Source organism: Furipterus horrens, unplaced genomic scaffold, assembly GCF_987537825.1.
Source record: "Furipterus horrens unplaced genomic scaffold, mFurHor1.1.pri manual_scaffold_1, whole genome shotgun sequence".
Lineage (NCBI taxonomy): Eukaryota > Metazoa > Chordata > Mammalia > Chiroptera > Furipteridae > Furipterus > Furipterus horrens.
In genome coordinates this window covers 148,763,179-148,781,356 of record NW_028327171.1, presented here as the reverse complement: position 1 = coordinate 148,781,356, position 18,178 = coordinate 148,763,179, and the positions used below count along the sequence as shown (strand labels likewise).

The 18,178-nt window shown below is 34.9% G+C and overlaps 1 protein-coding gene across 6 annotated transcripts in view; it reads left to right on the top strand.

Moving 5' to 3' along the window:
• Positions 1 to 17,261, top strand: part of ARL5A (ARF like GTPase 5A) — a 36,744-nt gene extending 19,483 nt beyond the window's left edge. For 4 of the 6 annotated variants that reach the window (XM_090279760.1, XM_090279775.1, XM_090279767.1 and 1 more), the window contains one exon: positions 1,906 to 2,639. In XM_090279760.1, coding sequence (XP_090135886.1) covers positions 1,906 to 1,954 — 49 coding nt within the window. In that variant the 3' untranslated portion in view covers positions 1,955 to 2,639. Of the gene's footprint in view, positions 1 to 1,905; positions 2,640 to 15,309; positions 15,418 to 17,148 lie in introns of those variants that run through there. The other 2 variants (XR_016511639.1, XR_016511638.1) reach the window with 2 other exon arrangements.
• Positions 17,262 to 18,178: the final 917 nt, after the last annotated feature.

Genomic DNA, 18,178 nt, shown 5'->3' with positions numbered 1-18,178 from the left:
GCTTCTTGCCAGTCCCTTCTTTCCTGCAAAGTTTCTTTTGAAAAATGAGCTGATAGTCTTATAGTCACCCCTTTGTAGGTAACTCTCTGCTTTCCTCTTGCTGCTTTTAAGATTTTCTCTTTATCCTTAACCTTTGGCGTTTTAATTATGATGTGTCTTGGTGTGGTGTTCCTTTGATCTAGCTTGTTTGGGACTCTCTTGTGCTTCCTGGACTTGTATGTCTATTTCCTTCGCCAAATTTGGGAAGTTTTTCTTCATTATTTTTTCATTTAAGCTTTCAATTTCTTGCTCTTCCTCTTCTCCTTCTGGCACCCCTGATTCAGATGTTGGCATGTTTAAAGTTGTCCCAGAGGTTCCTAAGCCTCTCCTCATATTTTTCAATTTTTGTTTCCTCATTCAGTATTGGTTGACTGTTTTTTTCTTCCTTATGTTCCAAACCATTGATTTGAACCCCGGTTTCCTTCCCTTCACCATTGGTTTTATGTGGATTTTCCTTCCTTTCACTTAACGTAGCCTTCACTTCTTCCCTTATGCGTTTGCCTTACTCAAGCCTATCTGTCAAGCCTGTGAGCATCTTTATCACCAGTGTTTTGAACTCTACATCTGTTAGGTTGGTTATCTCATCGTCGCTTAGTTCTCCCACTGGAACCTTGATCCGTTCCCCCTTTGGGGCCATACTTCTCTGTCTCCTCATCTTGACAGGCTCCTGTGTTTGTTTGCCTCTGTGTCTGAGGTAGAACTCTCACACCTGTTACGTTGTAAGGGGTGGAGCCTTAGGGATTCATCAGTACGGGCGACGCATTTCACCACGTTGTGGCGCTGTATGTGGGGGAGTGGTCTGAGAGGAAACAGTGCTGCTTGCTCAGCAATCGCCCCTTTTCCAGGCACTTTTCCCACTTCCTTATGGGACCAGTGCCTCTAGCTGTTGCTCTGGCTGTCATTCCCAGTGAGTGGGTCTGTGGACATTCTAGGACCCTGGGGGCCCTTTAAACAAGTGGACTCTGCTGAGAGACCAGCTGTTTTCTTCCTCCACCCCAAGCCCCACTGGTTTGTACAATCAGAAGCAATGAGGCTTTATTTTCCCTGGTGCTGGAACCGTGAGCTGTGCTGTCTGGTCTGGTGCTGGGAGCGCTCCTCAGGTGTCCCTCCCAACTTTTTAAAACGTGTGACTGCACTTCCTGCTGGCCTGCCGCTGCCACCATTGCTGCCGCCATCACACCGCATGCTCTCCGCCTGGCTCCACCGCTCCTACCTGTCTGGATAAATATTTCTTCTTTCTCTCTTTCTTTGTTGGACTTCCATGCAGCTCAATTTTCTGGAACTTATGGATATCTCTAGTTTTGAGGTAGTTGTATTCCTTCTTAGTTGTGGAGGAAGATGCAGCGTGTCTGTCTAAGCCTCCATCTTGGCCAGAAGTACCCTGAAAGGAAGTTTCTAATATTTCATTATACAGATATTCCATGATTTGTTAATTTTTTTTCTATTTCTAGACATTTTATTTTACTTTTTCCTGTTAAAGATGCTTTGATGAACAGTCTTATAAATAAGTCTGTCTTTATGCCTTTTTTTAGGATATATTTCCAGAAATAGTAAAAGGGGTAGAGAGAATATTGATATTTTAAATAGTCTTGATATATATTGCTAAATTACTTTCCATGAGCATTTATATAAATCACTGAGCTTTTATGTGTCAGGCAGTTTTAGGCACTAGAGGCAAAACAAACACAAAAGCACAAATTCACTCTGTGTGAGAGTTTGGTCTCACCACAACAGCACCGACCTTTTTTATTATTGATTTTTTTAATCTTTTTTATTGAGATAAATAAAAAATGACACTTTGTTTTAGTTTGCTGTTTATAGCTTTTTAGTTAAGAATTTAACCAAATTATCATATTTTTTACATAGATTATGCCAAGGACTTGAATGGATGATGTCACGACTTAAGATTAGATGATCTCTGCTGACCTCCTCTCATAGACTTTGTATAAACGAAGTGCTGGACTTGACCTGAAAGCTGCAAAAATTGATGGTTCAGATATATTTATAGTAAACTGATTTAAACTTTTTCTATAAGAAGAAAAATTAAGACCACTTATTTGAAAATGAAGATGAAATCTCACCTTCCAATTGCTTTCTCATTAAGTTTCTTCCAAAGCAAGGTCTTAAAGCTGTGATTAACATTCTTCTCATAATGAATCCTCTCAGGACATTGTGTAGCCTGTGGTAAGTAGAAAGGGAGAGGAAGACATTTTTAACTTTAAGAGCTTTATTATCATTATAACCCTTCTTAGTTGAATGTTTTTCTCTTCTTGTTCCATTAAGTCAAAGTACAAATCAGCACAGATACTCAGTTTTCAATATTTTAAAATGTAATATTACTTATGAAAAGTATTTTTGCATAATCTTGTGTATGTATTGTATATATACCTCAATTTCAATTTAATGGTTTTGATTTATGTTCTAAAGAAAAGTGAATAACAAAAATTAATAATATTCTTAATTGTAACAATGACATGAGTACTGGCATTGGTTTGAGTGCCAGTCTATACTTTTCTCCTGTGCCCTCTGTATTGTACTAACCAACCCCTGCCTCCCCCAAATCATTGAGCTACTCTTTTAAAAAAAGAAAAAAGAAAACACATTTTGTGTACCTATTGTTTTTTTTCTAGTTGATCAAATTGCATACATGGAAACATGTAATCCAGTGAATGCAATATCTATCAAATTCTTGGCTTAATATTACTAATGGGAACAATTGCACATTGAGCAGTTATCTATCATATTATTTTTTTATTACACCTTATGCCATCTAACTTGCTGAGTAAATTGTTACTCTGTTTATCATTCATTGTGATTAAAATTACAAATTAATATTTTTCAGCATTAATTGAAAACTGTTGTGTGAAATGTCTACCCTGAGAAATGTCACCATATAAATATTACCAAATAATTTAGCTAGATTCTTCTAAATTATATGCCAGGCATTTAATTTGAAATGAAAAGTAAAGCATTTTTTCCAAACGGCAAAGATAATTTATTAATTTGAAAATTTTGTATTTCTTAACTCTTGAAATAATTTGAGATTTTTTATTTCTGTTTTATCTTCTTACACCACATGAATGTATTGCTTGATAATTACAAAATACAATTTTTTTAATGCTTTTAAGAATTTAGTTTAAAATTTGAGCAACATAATGCATTGTTTTTCCTAAGAAGTAACTTGGCCCAAAATACCTTCTATGTTCTATAAGCTTTTTTTTTTTCCAATATCTGAAAGTCAAAGGTGTGTATTTCTATTGTGACTGTAAACAAACTTACCTAACTAAATGTATTAAAACATATTCTTGGGTACTCATTCGTCGAAAATCTGAACACTAGCCCAAACTGGCATGTTTTAGAATAGTCAAGAAAAAAATAATTACTTTTATTGTAATACCAGCCTTTTAAATTTCATGAAGATTTTAATGAGGAATCATAGTATATTCTATAAGCATTGAGAAAACTTTGAAAGTTCCTTTCTATAAAATTAAAATACTCTATATCTAAGTCTAAGTCAGGCATGGGAGATCAGTGTTTAACTTTGGATGTTTTGTGTTATATTATGTTCAAAATGCAAGTATAACATTTTATTTTTTTGTCAACTTTTATAAAAGTAAATCCTAAATTATTAAGCTTTACTTGTTCATATATTCTAATACTTTTTTCAAATCACTATAAGGAATTACTTCTGATATATTAAAAGCTCCCTTAAAAACCCAAATGTATGTTGTAGGTATTGCAGTTTCATCAGAGAAAAATATTCTGTACAGTAGCCCAGCAAATCCATACCTTTTATCATTACTGTTTTTTTAATTTGAATAATCTCAGTCAGTCTCTTGGATTGCTGCCACATCAATTGAACAATATACCAGCACATTCCCTTGTCATCAGTGTGTTGGCTCATATTAATTCTAATTGGATGTTTAAAGCGTGCACTACATTGTTGTAGCTGGTTTAGTGTAGTAGGTTATTAACATGGCATCATGAGAATGTATGAAATCTTATACCACATTTGCAAAACATGATTCTTTTTGTTATGTTCCATTCTAGGCTAAGCATTAGAAATGTTTCACCTATATACTTGTGCATAAAACCAAAATCAGGAAAATAATTTAAACTTGTGTATGAAAATGCATCAAAATCACTTTAACTGTATTACTTCCAAATAAGATGGAGAGCCTCATGAACAGTCATGTTGGCGAATTATATGTAGCTTAAGTGGACTTAAACAAAGGGCAACTTTTGGTTTTTTAATACGCTACTTTTGGATGTAAACAACATCTTATGGTGAGTCATGCTCAACTTTGAAAAGAACAAAGTTTCATATCTCTGTACATGTGGCTGGATTCAAATATCCTGTCTTTGTTTGATACTAATTTTGAAAGTCATATGCCCTCTCTTGATATCTTGGTAAAAGTAACCATATACTATAAGCATTTAAATATATTGAATTCTGTCGTAGTAGCATTTATAAAATACATCTTATACGGTATGTTGAGGATTCTTGTTTGAAATTTTTAGTTCTTTCTATTTTCTTTGGCTCTCACAATGAGCAAAGAATACAATGAAGGCAGGTAGTTTTGGGGAGAGGGGGAAGTCAGTAGGGAAGTATGACATTTTGCCTTAAGAATAAAGAAGTGCTTTAGCACTGCTGACTGGCATTTTTAATGTAGGTAGTTAAAGTGATTTTTAGAAGTGTGGCATGAAGTAGAAGAGTTTCTGTGTTCTGGCTTTAAGAAGTGCCTAGTACGTAGTTACAGTGAGATCACAGAGAAGGGCAGGGAACTTGAGGAAAGTCAGGTAGTCCCTGAAATGTTCTTTTCTTTTTTGTCTGAGATTATAGTATTAAGATGCCTAGAAATGGGATTCTATTATACCCTCTCTTATAGGCACTTTACATTTATTGCTGTGACTACAGCAACTGCATGCAGTACAGACAACCTCAAAATCTGTTTGTATTAGTATACATAGAAAAACTGTAGACAATGCTCTAGTTTTCTCTGCAGGCATTTTTGGGAATATATCTGTAGTGTGATCTATTTTGTATATAGGGGGTAGCAGCACATCCCAGATTATCTGTGGACTTTGGGGTCATCATCTCTCAGTTGCCCAGTTGTATCTTGGCATCAATCCATATTTCAGGGTTGGGTAGAGACAAGATTTCTTTACATGATTTCACTTTGATCCCTCCCACTGTCTAAATATAATCTGGCACTTCTTGCCTCAGGATCAGCTTTCCCATAGCTCAGCCATCCCCTGCTCTCCTGTATCTTTATTTCACCAACCATGGCTATATGTTATCTCTGTCCTGGAGGTATGCTAAACTTTTCCTGTATCTACTGTTCCCCAAACCACTAGTTTTTAAGTAGGTTCTCTAGTTCTTTGCTGTCCTCCCACTGTTGGTGTGACTCATTGATTTGTACTTTGCTCATTAGAGAGTATTGTCAGAGTTGTTGAGTACATCAAGACTGGCTTGCTGTGTATACAGCATACAGATGCCACAGAGTTCTTTAAATTATACTGTATTTAATGTTTTAATGCCTCTTAATTTTAGCTTTACATGCTGAAAACTAGATTCAGAAAGATAAGAAAACTATCTAGACTCTGCCAGCTTCTTGAGCTAAAAAGTTAGATATGGAAAGGATTACATTATATGAGTATTATCTTCCCATTTCCAAATTTCCAAAAATTGGTTACATTTTGGAGAGTACCAGTACAAATAATTTCAGTTGGAGAAAAGTGTCAAACCAAATTTATATATAGTACTTAATCTGAAGACATCTTTACCTCCTTAAAACCATAGACCACGTTCCGTTTTTTTCCCTTGCATTTACTTAAAGAAGAAATATTAGTTGTCTAAAGGAATGAGTAATGAGAAATCTATCCTTACAAAATAAACCTGTTGAAATGGGCTTTAAAAGATAATAAAAATCATCAACTGTCTTGTGTTCACTCAGTAGATGCAGACATAATATAGAAAATACTTCATTTTAGTTCTGCTTATACAGAAATAAAGCTTCAATATTGTGCTCCCTCAAAGAATGTGTGATAACTTTAAGATCATAATGGGGGACCAAAGGAAAGAAAGACAATTTAAAAACTTTAGGTGCTAAAAAGTAACTAGTTCAATTAAACCCTAAAGTGGTTTGTGGATTGTAAAGAAATTGTACCAGGATGCAATTGGGTTAATTATGCAATATTTCTTATAAATTGTCTTGCCCTGTATATTCTAAAACCTAAAGGTTCAATCTTTATTGTCATGCCTGCTGGATAGTTCTTTGGTAGCAACTTCCCATAGAGTATAGCTCAAGAAGTGCCTAAAATTGATTTGTGTTGATTTTTAAGTCCTCTAATAAATGATATGTGTTTTCTATGGTATTTATATGTGCTTGCTTACTGATGCCACAGCCCTGTGAGTTCTGACTCTCAATTTGTGCTTTATTTGAGTAAAAGGTCTTGAAATGGAAAATAACCATCATAACCCTCAACAAATTCCAGTTTAAGGAAACATGAGTGATACCATTTTCTGTTTCCTAACACAAATATTCTGCGACCCTGATGTTAGCTAATCCAGAGACTAGCAAACTGAACTCTATTACTGTTTTAAAAAATAGTTTTAACACACAGAAAATTATATTGTGTGTTGTAAAACCTTAGTGGAAGTTTGTTGCCTCTTAATTCTCATACTTGGTGGTCAGCAATTTTGAGTCATACATGTCATTTAGATTTTGAGCCATTTCATGCGTTCACGCCAGAATCCTTCCCCTTTCTTTAGAGTCTACTTAGAAACCAAAATATTTGACAGAACCCGTTTATGTTTTTCCTGTTGTTTCTATTTCTTTTCTTTTTTAACCACAGAGTGTGACTCTACGGGCAAAGACTTGACCATATTTTCAGTGATCTACAGTTAATTATGTTTGTATTTTAAATCATCCTATATGGAAAAATGAAATGGGTATATGATTTTAAATTATTGTAATGTTACTCTTCCCCAAAACATCTCACATTGATGATATACAGAATTCCTCTAATTATTTTTGCTTGAAACTTTCTTTATATTCAAATAGCCTTTTCTTATATTATGTCCCTGTATGGTTCCATGAGATGAGGTGATACCTGCAAAGCACTTTCAAGATATTTTCTGGGTTAATGTTCAAGATAACACATTGAGGAGGAAGCTATAATTATGTCTAGAGAGGGCTTTTTTTGGTTGCTAGAGATGAAAAAATGTATACTAATTTGATTTGTGCTTAAAATACATTTTACTTATATTGATTTTTAAATATGACAAATTCTTGTAGATATTAATCTTTCTTGCTTATTGTATTTTCCTAGTGAAATCAAGATGAAAATATGTTCCACTAGTTTCTGTGACTTCCTCTCCCAAGTTGAGGTCTATATATACTGACATAATCGAAATTGCATCTAATACAACAAACTAGAAACCCTTTTGATAATTTTTTAGGCTTGTTGTATTGGAATTTCTAATATGATAAAAGGTTTTGATTCGAGCTTTGTAAGCAAGAAGAGGCAGAAAATTTGTCATATCTCATTATCATTTTATTAACTTGTATTTCTCTATATCCTGGGAAGATTTTATACTCAAGGAATAACTGTATTGCAAAAGTGATGATCTTAGAGTACTTAGGTACTTTCATATTTCATCACTGCTGATGTGTTAGCTACCTAGGGAGATAATGCTTCAGGGCCTTCTTGATAAGACAGCTTCATGGGTGGTTGGGGGACATTTATGTTTGTTCTCAGCGTGGGAGGGAGCGGCACATTTGAGTAGGGATCTCTCCATTGACAAAGCAGTACAATCAGTTCTTTGCAAATGTGTTACTTCATTGTACTTGTAACAACATTCTTGTGTCCATCCATAACTTACTGAAATGTTAAGCTACAGAAATGTAAGGCATTGGGTCAGGTGATCAGTAGTAGGACCTTGTTGATAATGAAATAAAGGAATAATGTCAAGATATGTTTGAGGGAGGGGGGGTGACAAATAAGATTTTACTGGTGAATTTCTGTGTTTAATATGTACAGTAACTTTTTTTTTAAGTTGCATGTTAACCTGGGAAAAAGTATTGTCTCTGCTTTATGCTTTACTGAGTAAAAAAAAGAAAAAAAAGATGAGTTAAATTGTTACTCTGTTATGTACTATTACATATACCTTTTCTTTTAGAAAGGGCTAATTATAATTACTATTCACACACCTATGTTGTCAGTGTTTTTATTCTGTTTTATTCTTTGCATGTATGCAGCCTTGGTGATGGTACTTTTATTGTATTAACTGTTCAGAGCCAGGAGCTGCCAGGGCATTTGTAAAGGTATGACAGCTGCATTATGTGAATGCAAAAAGATTGTCCTAATCTTCTCTAGGAGCATTTTCTGCAGCTTAGCCAATTAATAGAAGAGTATTCTGTCTTTTACTTCTCGGAATTTGAATTAGACATGAACCTGATATATAATGACCAGTTTGTGTGATCAATTTATTTGTCTTAAATGGGAGGAAAGTTGAGTCATTTAAAACAAATATTATTAAAGTGAATATTCATAAGAATGGTTGATAGTAAAAGAAAAATTAGGGGGAAAGGTTGGAGAGAGGGGTCACCCCCATGCATAGTATTTGAGTACTGGTCCTTCTCACTCCCACTAGACTGTGAGTTCTGGTGTGCCAATGACTTTTAAGTTTTGTCTCTACCAGTTTGTATCTCTCAGTGCTGAATGCCATGCCTAGTATGTTTGGACAAATGAATGAGTGAACTATTAATATTTTTGTGGGATTTCTTCCCCATAGATAGGTTTTTCTTACCTATGTGATTATAGCATACTGCCACATTTAATTCTTATCTCAATTCGTGTTTAATTCTCCCTTATTTTGAAAGGGATTAAAGGTGATTACATGTTTTTCTCACTAGTTCTTATAGTAGAAATAAGACCTATTTTCTTAAAAATGGCCTGAAAACATCATGCAGTGTAAATAAATACATACAAATTTTATTTATTTGACTTCTGCATGGATATGCATCTAGGAATACCAGGAATGAACCAGAGTTTGTTGTAAGCATCTGCAGACATTGAAATAGTAAATGGAAAAAGATCTGTGTCTTCTTGATCCTTTATGCCTTCTTCTTTTTTTTTTTTTTTTAGTTTATACATCTGGAATATCCTTCTTTTGCTAGTAAATAACTTTTGTCCCATGAAAAGAATGAGGTTTTTACAACATAAAATAGTCTTTGGTAGTCCTTTCAAATGTGTCCCTTATGACTGATACCAGCCTTTTGAGATACCATGAGTTGGGCCGAGTGACCAGTTATTCACATCACTACATGCCTTACATTCTAGCAAAATTACTCTGTATTCAAGTGGATTGGATCTTCTTGAAATACTTTCAGTGTTTGGATGCTTCTAGTATTTAGACCTTAAAATAATATTCTACCATATTTCCATTATTGCTATTATTATTATTTTTGTACAGACAGCCTCTGACTCATCAACTTAACAATTTTTCAGCCTGACAGTGGTGTGAAAGCAATACTTACTCAGTAGAAACTGGCTAGGCTAAACTATGGTGTTGGGTAGCTTAGGTGTATTAAATGCATTTCTGACTTAGGATATTTTTGTTTTACAATGGCTTTATCAGGACCTAAACTCATCGTAAGTCAAGAAGCATCTGTACAAGGAACATTGTGATGAACATCTTTCACTGAAAGCTTTCTTAATAGTTAGGAGCATTTCTTTTGGCTAGAATCCCAGAAATAAAATGACTGGTACAGGATTTGAGAATGCCCATTCTTCCATGTTTCATTAACATTGTGTATTTTTTTAAAAATACCTTTTCACGTCAATAAAAGGATAAGCATGTTGTCTTACTTGACTTATTCTATATGTTTTAGTTTCCTCTTAATTATTTTTTTACTCTGTTGACTTATTAGAATCCTAGTGTTTTTCTTGTGAATGAATCATTCCTTAATATAGTCTTTGGTCATGTTTTTGCAGATTTTCCAGTTTGCCCTTTAATTTTTATATTTTTTTTTAGAATAGACAATTTTTTATTATTGTAAAAAGTTACATGAGAAATATACAGTTTCTTTGACTGAACCAGAAAAGAGACATAATTAATAAGGAAAAAAAAATTTTTTTTAATTGTTCATTGTCCCACCATCCTAAGAAAACTACTATCAACACTGTGGGATGGATGGATGGATGGATGGATTAATGTATATATATATTTGAGTCAATGTTTTGAATGTAGAATTCTAAAAATCCCTGTATTTTAACCACAATAAACTATAAATTTTTTTTACATAGAAAACATTTTAATGGATGTATTGTATTTACTGTTTGACCTGTTGTAACTTATTTAACCAGTGTTCTGTTGATGTACATTAAGTTGTTCCTCATTTTTCACCATTAAAAGCAATAGTGCAATTAGTACTCAAATTTATTTTTCATTCAGTTTACAAGTTGAATTGCTATGTCAAAGTGTATGGGTTTTTAAATGGCATTATGGGCATATTGCCTGTTGTCTTCCCAAAGATTACCCACATCTCGGTCAATTCTTTACTAGTTTCAACATTACAGATTTTTGGTTACTTGTATTGTTTAAATTTTCTACCTCTTTTGTACATTTTGCTACTGGCTTTGTGATCATTCTTTTAAAGAATATTAATCTTTTGCCATTGTCATATTTTTATCATTTCATGGTATCTTAAGTTGGTCTGAGCAGAATTTAAACTTTTGGTTGGATATATTAGGCTTTCATTATGGTTTGTGCCTCTCATTCAAATTTTTGGTGATGGAGAATACGAAAAGTAAGTATAATAGTTGTAGGATGTTTTTATTTGTACTCTGAGTGACTTTCTCTTTATTTCTCCCCTCCACCACAATAAAATGTTTACAGTTAGTATGATAAGGTCAATAAAGAGGACATGATTGGCTTTTCAACCTACTGGAATATGTGTCCTACATTTTAAGTGTTTTTAAGAGTTTGCCTTTTTTGCAGAACCCTTCTTAAGCCATAAATTGAATACAATTTAAAGATAAGAAGTGTTAAGGTCTTGTATTAGTTAATTAAGAGTAAATATATCCAGTATCCATTCTTCAGTATGGAGAGATTTGTTAAATTAGATGAAACATCCTGCCATTAAATTTCTTTCAAAAGGAGATTTTAATAACATGGGGAAGTGATTGATACTTGTAACATGTTTAGTGGGGAAAAAGATAGAAACTTTTACTTCTAGTATAATCTCAACTGTGTTTGGGAAAAAAGCATTTAAAAATAGGAGGAAATGTATCATATTATATAGTATGGGTTGTTGTAAGGCAAACATTACGTTGATATTTTTCTGATTCTTCACGTTTCTGTGTTTTTCAAATACGTATTCTATATTGAGTACATTCCATTAATAATTAGAGAATAATATCTGATCATTTTTGTTTTTAAAAAACCTTAATGGGGGTGGGAAAATAGAAAAAAAATTCTTAATTTATAAGTAAATAATATCTAGCTCTTTTTGTTTTTGTTTTCATCTTAACTACTTTTGGGGGCATTATGAAGAGAAATGAAGGTTGGTAAAAATTAATTCACTGATGAAATACCATTTGCAACCTCCAGTACAAGTTTCAGTGATTTTGATAAAATCCCCATCACTTGATATTTTACCACTTTTAAAGGACTCTTGAGCATAGATAGTCTCCATTCAGGTGGTTATTTTAGAATGATACAAGCAAAATGTAGTGAGAGTTAGGAAAAAAAGTGGTATTTCCAGTGGGAAATTCAAGAAGGCTGAGTATATGAGATGATACAGTAAACCAAACACTGAATGGGAAACAGCCTGGGTCATAAACTTAAGTCAGCCTTTAGTGTATGCAAGGCTTTGTTCAAATTTTCCATGCTTTAAGACCTCAACTTCATTTTTCAAAACCTTTTTAGCAATGTAGAACCTGTATGTAAAACAGAAACATAATATTAATGTTTTTATCTTTGTATTTTCTACAAGTTTCCATACTGTTACTGGGTGAAAATAAGGGTAGTTTAATTAAAATTAAATTTAACTTAAAATTTACACTGATTTTTAAATTCAATGTGTTCACTTTTTAAAAGTGGGAAAATAATTCACGAAATATGGAGATTGTTTTATCTAGACAGAAAGAAATGATAACTAATATATTTAATGATCTTATTGTACATATAATGCTATTAACATTTTGGCTTCATTTTAATAAAACCTAATTAAATGATATATTTTAAAGAGAGTGTAGTCATTTTTAAAATATAAAATCTTATTTCAGATTATAAAATCACTTGCTTGCTTTTGTACTTGAGAAATGAGAGCCAAATTAAAATTACTTATAGCTTAATGAACTACTTTATTAATGTATTTGCCAGATGAGAACATTTATAAAAGATGTGACATAAACTTATACATTTTATGGTAAATGGCTCTAGACTTTTATTTTCATATTATCATTTAATTAAATAACAAAGTCATTTTATTTAAAATCTTTTGCTATCCCTAAAATGAATATGAGCCCATTTATGAATACCACAGTTGACATATGAGTAAAAAGTCAGAGGAAATTACACACAGTGGTTAACAGTGACTTTCTCTGGGGAATGGCGTTGTGGAAATGCGAAGTCTAACTTTTATGCCAGTTATCAAAATCACTTAGTTATAACTTAAGTTTTTATTACTTTTATATAATAATTTAATTATTAAATTGTTATAGTATCAATTATAATTAAACATAATTTTGATGTTAAGTTGGAGCAGAGAAGTTAGGAAATAAATATAAACAAATAATTAAACATTTTCTAGCCTGACAATGTCAAAATTAATTATAAATCACATGCTGTTTGAATATTAGAAAAGCCAACATTTTAAAGATTAGTAATAAATGTATTAAAATTAAAACAACTTGTACTTTAGAACATGATTCAGGTAATTCATGCTCAACTTCCAACTGATTTAAGTTGCCAACAGAAAGAATGTAAACAAGCATATATTCTGTTCCTGCTCTGTGGAGCCAAATGAAGTGATTGTGGTCTTATTCGAGGACAGAGTGCTGATGATATCATTTCCATAGTCAGTATAATGCTGCAGCTGGCTCTGTCAGTCTAGGAAGAGAGCTCACTTAAAAAAAGAGCATGAAGCAATTTGCAATTCAGGGGAAGTATTTTAAAGGAAATGAGCTGGAAGTCTACTCATTAAAGTCAAAGGAAACCTTGTGCTTTTTTTTTTTTTTTTTTTTTGTAATATATTTTTGTTTCTTCGAAGTGCAACCACACCAGATTGCACAGCCCATTAGGGATTCAGGAAAAGGGACAGTGTTCGGTGGTTGGTTTGTTTTTTTTCCTTTTTTTTTAAAGTTCTTTGAAGGGAGAGCTTGGGGAAGAACTGAATAGATGTGTCTGGAATTTAAACTTACATCATTAATTTCATTTAAGACATTTAACCTATGTGTTTCACAGATACTTCCTAGTTATGTGTTCCCTCACAGTGTCAGACTGACAAGCATGTAAGTGCATTAGTCAAAGGACATGAAAGCAGAGTCAGAATTCCCACCCTCCTTTGCTCAAAGGAGACACAGATGAAGTGAGAAACAGTCAATGGACCAATTACCCAGCCAAAAACACACGAAGTGCATATCTAGTTTTCTTAGGATGATATTTTAGCTACAATTTTTTGGTACTGTGTTTCTCCTCACTCCCCTTAGCTAGTCTCCCAAAATATGTCCTTTGGCTTAAGTGGGGCTGGGACATGGCTCTTCCAACACCAATAATGGAAGGCTGGCCCGAGGAACCCTGACCAGAAGGAATGTGTATTGCTTTGGAAATAGATTGTCATTCCCTCCCTATCTCCTTTTGGGAGCGGCAGCTTCTTGTCCTGTGACCTTTTCTCTCTGCTGGTACACACTGAGGTAATGTAGTTTAGATTCACGCACAAGACACATGCCCTGTTCTGGGACAACTGTAATAGAACAAAAATAAAGGTGCCTGGTTCAACTCCCAGTCAGGGCACATGCCTGGGTTGTGGGCTAAGTCCCTGGTTGGGGGCATGTGAGAGGCAGCCAACTGATGTTTCTCTCTCACATCAATGTTTCTCTACCTCTTCCTCCCTTTCCCTCTCACTGAAAATAAAAATATTTTAAAAAACAAAACAAAACCAGTCTTGGACTTGGAAGTGTGGTCCTGCTTCACGGATCTGCCGCTGCCATTGCTCCCTGTAATGTGAATAACAAAGGCTAAGTCTGCTCCATCCAGTCCTCCTGGTGGTTTTTTCAGCTTATCCAAATGAGCAGTCAAGATTCCCAGACTTGACCTCCTGCATTACAGCTTCCTATATACAACAGTGAAATACTCTAAAATTCAACAGATACACGAGTACCGACCAAGTCTTAGAAACTGCTCGGGCTCGGGGATGCAGAGAATGAAACCCATGTATGTTCCTAAGCAGCTTAATCTGGTAGGGAAGATGGATAAATAATAGCACGTGCAGTGTTAGAAACATAACAGATGTAGGTATTTCTGCCTTTAGTGATAAAATTTATGACCTGTGTACTCTTAGAATGGACCAAAGTTCTGTAAGAAAAAAATATGTGCCAGAGCATGTCTACCTTTTATTAAGCATCAGTCATAAGTTTGGTTTTCTATTGGGATATTTTTTTATAATTGCACATACTGACTTCTCTTTCACACCTGTATTCTGGGCATTCCTCAAGATCTGCCTCCACTCTGCCACTCCAGGTCATTCAGGGTTTTACCAAACATCCCTCTCCATCCCTCACCTTTTGGCTCTTTTTTTTTTTTTTTTTTTTAATTGATTTTAGAGAAAGGGAGAAAGACATCAACTTGTTGTTCCAGTTATTTATGCATTTATTGATTACTTCTTGTATGAGCTCTGACCAGGGATCGAACCCGTGACTTATCATATCAGCATGATGCTCTAACCAGCTAAACTACCCAGCAAGGCTAATGCAGTGTTTGAAAAGTAAGTGGATAGGAAACAGTTCTAAGTTGAACTTTAACCATGTATTTAGAGGTTTTCTGGTTATCCAGACCTGTAGGCTTTCTTCTTTCATATACTTGAACTACATAAATAAGCCTTTTGAATCTTAGCTTAATTTCAAGAACCAAAATATAAAAGGAATTTTCTACAGATTTATCTGTAAACTGGGTATTATATTCTTCCTAACAACTTCTATTTACATCAAAATAAGTCAGAGATACCTTGAAGCTGTTTATTTGTCCCCTGATTGTTCAAGGCAGGTGTTCATTTTGATGGCCAGGTCCTTCCATCTTGTGGCTCCACCATCCCCAAGGCCTGTTGTCACCTGCATCAAACCTGAAGAAGAGAACAGAGCAAAGAGGAGGTATGTCTGCTTCACAAAGATTTCAGCCTGAGGGTGGCATGCCTCACTTCTTCCACTCCATGGGCAAGAACTGGTTACCTGATCACCCCAAAGTGCAAGGGAATCTGGGAAATGTCATTCCTGGCTGGGCTGCCACTTACCAGTTAGCACTGTATCACAATAATGGGAAGAATAGAGTTTGGGGGACAACTGCTTTCTATCCTGTAGTGTTTGGACAAATTAAGAAATAAACACAACACCGCAGTAGAGAATATATTTAACTTGGTTAACTCAGACTGGGGGACAAATCAAGAAATGCTTTGGGGAGAAGATGGCATTTGAGCTGTGTCTTGAAAGAAAAGTGTAAGCTAATGAAGTGAAAAAGATGGATAAGATTTTAGGGAGAGAAAATATGTGAAAGATCAGAAGTATGAAATAATATGGCCTATTAGGGGACAAACGTAGAGCAATGTAAGTGACTTGTATTAGGAGCCATGGTGAAAAGAGCCAAAAGATGTGGCTAAAGAGCCTTTAGATTCAAAGGAAAAATTATGTATTCAGGAGATTTTTAGAATATAGGATCCACAAGGTCTGGAATGAGATGCTACTTAAACGATGAAAAGTAGCCAGGTCAGTGAGTGTCTGGGGCCAGCACATGCCAGGCAGAGGAGTAGCAAGTGCAGTGGCCTCAGGCGGGAATGGTGTTGGTGTGCTTGAAAACAAAGGCTTATGGCTGGAGTGTATGTGGGAGAAGATGAGGTCTGACAGGTGGCAAGAGGCCACATCATCACCTAGGGCCTTATAAACCATGGGAAAATGTTTGCTTTTATTTTAAGTCCAGTGGAAAGTTACTGGAAGATTTTAAGAACAGAAGTGAATTCATTCTGCAATAAGACTGAACTAAGAACATCCAAGAATTTATTCCATCACAACAAATACATATGACCCCACTCCCCCAAATATTAATATTTTCTAAATGGTACTTGTCAATGTATTATACTAGTATGGAACTCATTATTTTAGTGTGACATTGACGTGTTTACTTGAATTAATGTTCTCAGCTATCTCACGGTGAGAACAAGTTAACATGCAACAGGAATAGAGAAAGACAACAGGTATAGGGAGAGAAAGGAATTTTTAAAATGCCAAATGTTCCTTATTTTAATTTTTCAAAAATGAACATTTTAGGTATGGTTCTGCAAAAGCCAAGCCAAGATTTAGTGTTGGGGGAGGTCCCCAAAGAAAGTCTCCCTTTCATGTAAAACAATGGCATCATTTCCCCCAAAGGCTGTACTGGATTCTCTTGGAGTTTATGGCAGGTGCTGGCCCAACAACTCCATGCAGAGGATCCTGGGAAGAGTTCAAGAAAAGTTCAAGAGAATCGTAAATTTAGAAAACTGCTTCTAAAAAAGAATCTGAGACATGATAACCTGAAACTGTACTTTCCAAAAGTGCCTTCATTTGACACAAGAAAATAATTTAGGGAAGCGGACAGTCTCAGTTGCAGAACAAACCGTGATGCAGTTGCCTATAGGATGTGATGTGAGAGGCATTTCTGAGAGGATCCCTGTTCAAAATGGCTTCCCACAAGCCCTTGCTGCTCTAGAAGCTTTCCAAAGCACTTGGTTTAAAATGTCATTCTGTTAGTTATGGTGAGATTTTTATCCCTTAGAGTACAATGGAAATGCCCTTACCCTGATGCGGCAGATGCATTAATAACTGAATAACAGACAGGAGTCCCTTCTTTTATAGGAGTGTCCCCTGAAGCACCTAACTCAACACACAGAGGGGCTCCTCCTCGCCCCCATGAGGGTATTGCAACACATCAGTGGGTAATTCAAGTTTTCCCCATCTTCAGCAAACAACCTCGTTTCATTAAAAAAAAAAAAACAATGAAGGCTATAGGGTGTGAACTTCTTGATCCTCCTACTCTCGTCTACACATTCCTCTCCCTCTGCCCAATTTCTGGAATTAGTTTCCTCCAATTACTGAGGCTGGTTCAAGGCTCCTTCCATAACTAAACTCTTGGTTCCATTTTCCCTTCATTAATTCCTTAATTGTTTGCTTCTTCAAAAAACATTTTATTGAGCAAGAAGGGACTGGCAAGAAACATTCAAAGTAATGAAAATCAAAAACCTACAGCCATGAATACTCTATCCAGTGAAACTGTCATTCAGAATAGAAGGGCAGAGAAAAGTGCTTCCAGGACAAAGTAAAACTGAAGGAGTTCATTAGATCCAAACCACTATTATATGAGATGTTAAAGGGACTGGTTTAGAAGAAGGAGGATCAAAACTATGAACATTAAAATGAAAACTGCATCACAAGAACCAACAACAGAAGCTAGGGAATCGAAACAAAGGCAAACTAAGTAGGCAATGAGAGTGGAAAAAGAACTACAGGTATGGGGAACATATTGGGGGGAGGTCAGCAGTGAGGGGGAAGGGGGAAAGGGAGGGAGGTGATACAGGAATTAAGAAGCATAGTAGGAGGGAATGGAATGGACAGGAAGAGGTTGAGAAGAACTATATGCACAACCAATGGACATGGACTAAAAGAGGGGGACAACTGGAGGGAGGGGGCCATTGGGTGAAGGGGAGCAGAGGGAAGGGAAATTGGTACAACTAACAGTATAATCAAAACATATTTTTTAAAAAAACTGGCATGAGGAAATTTGGGATGATGCATATGTTCATTTTTATGGTGGTGATGGTTTTATGAATATATATATGTCAAAACTTATCAAATTGTATACTTAAATATGTACAATATATTCTATATC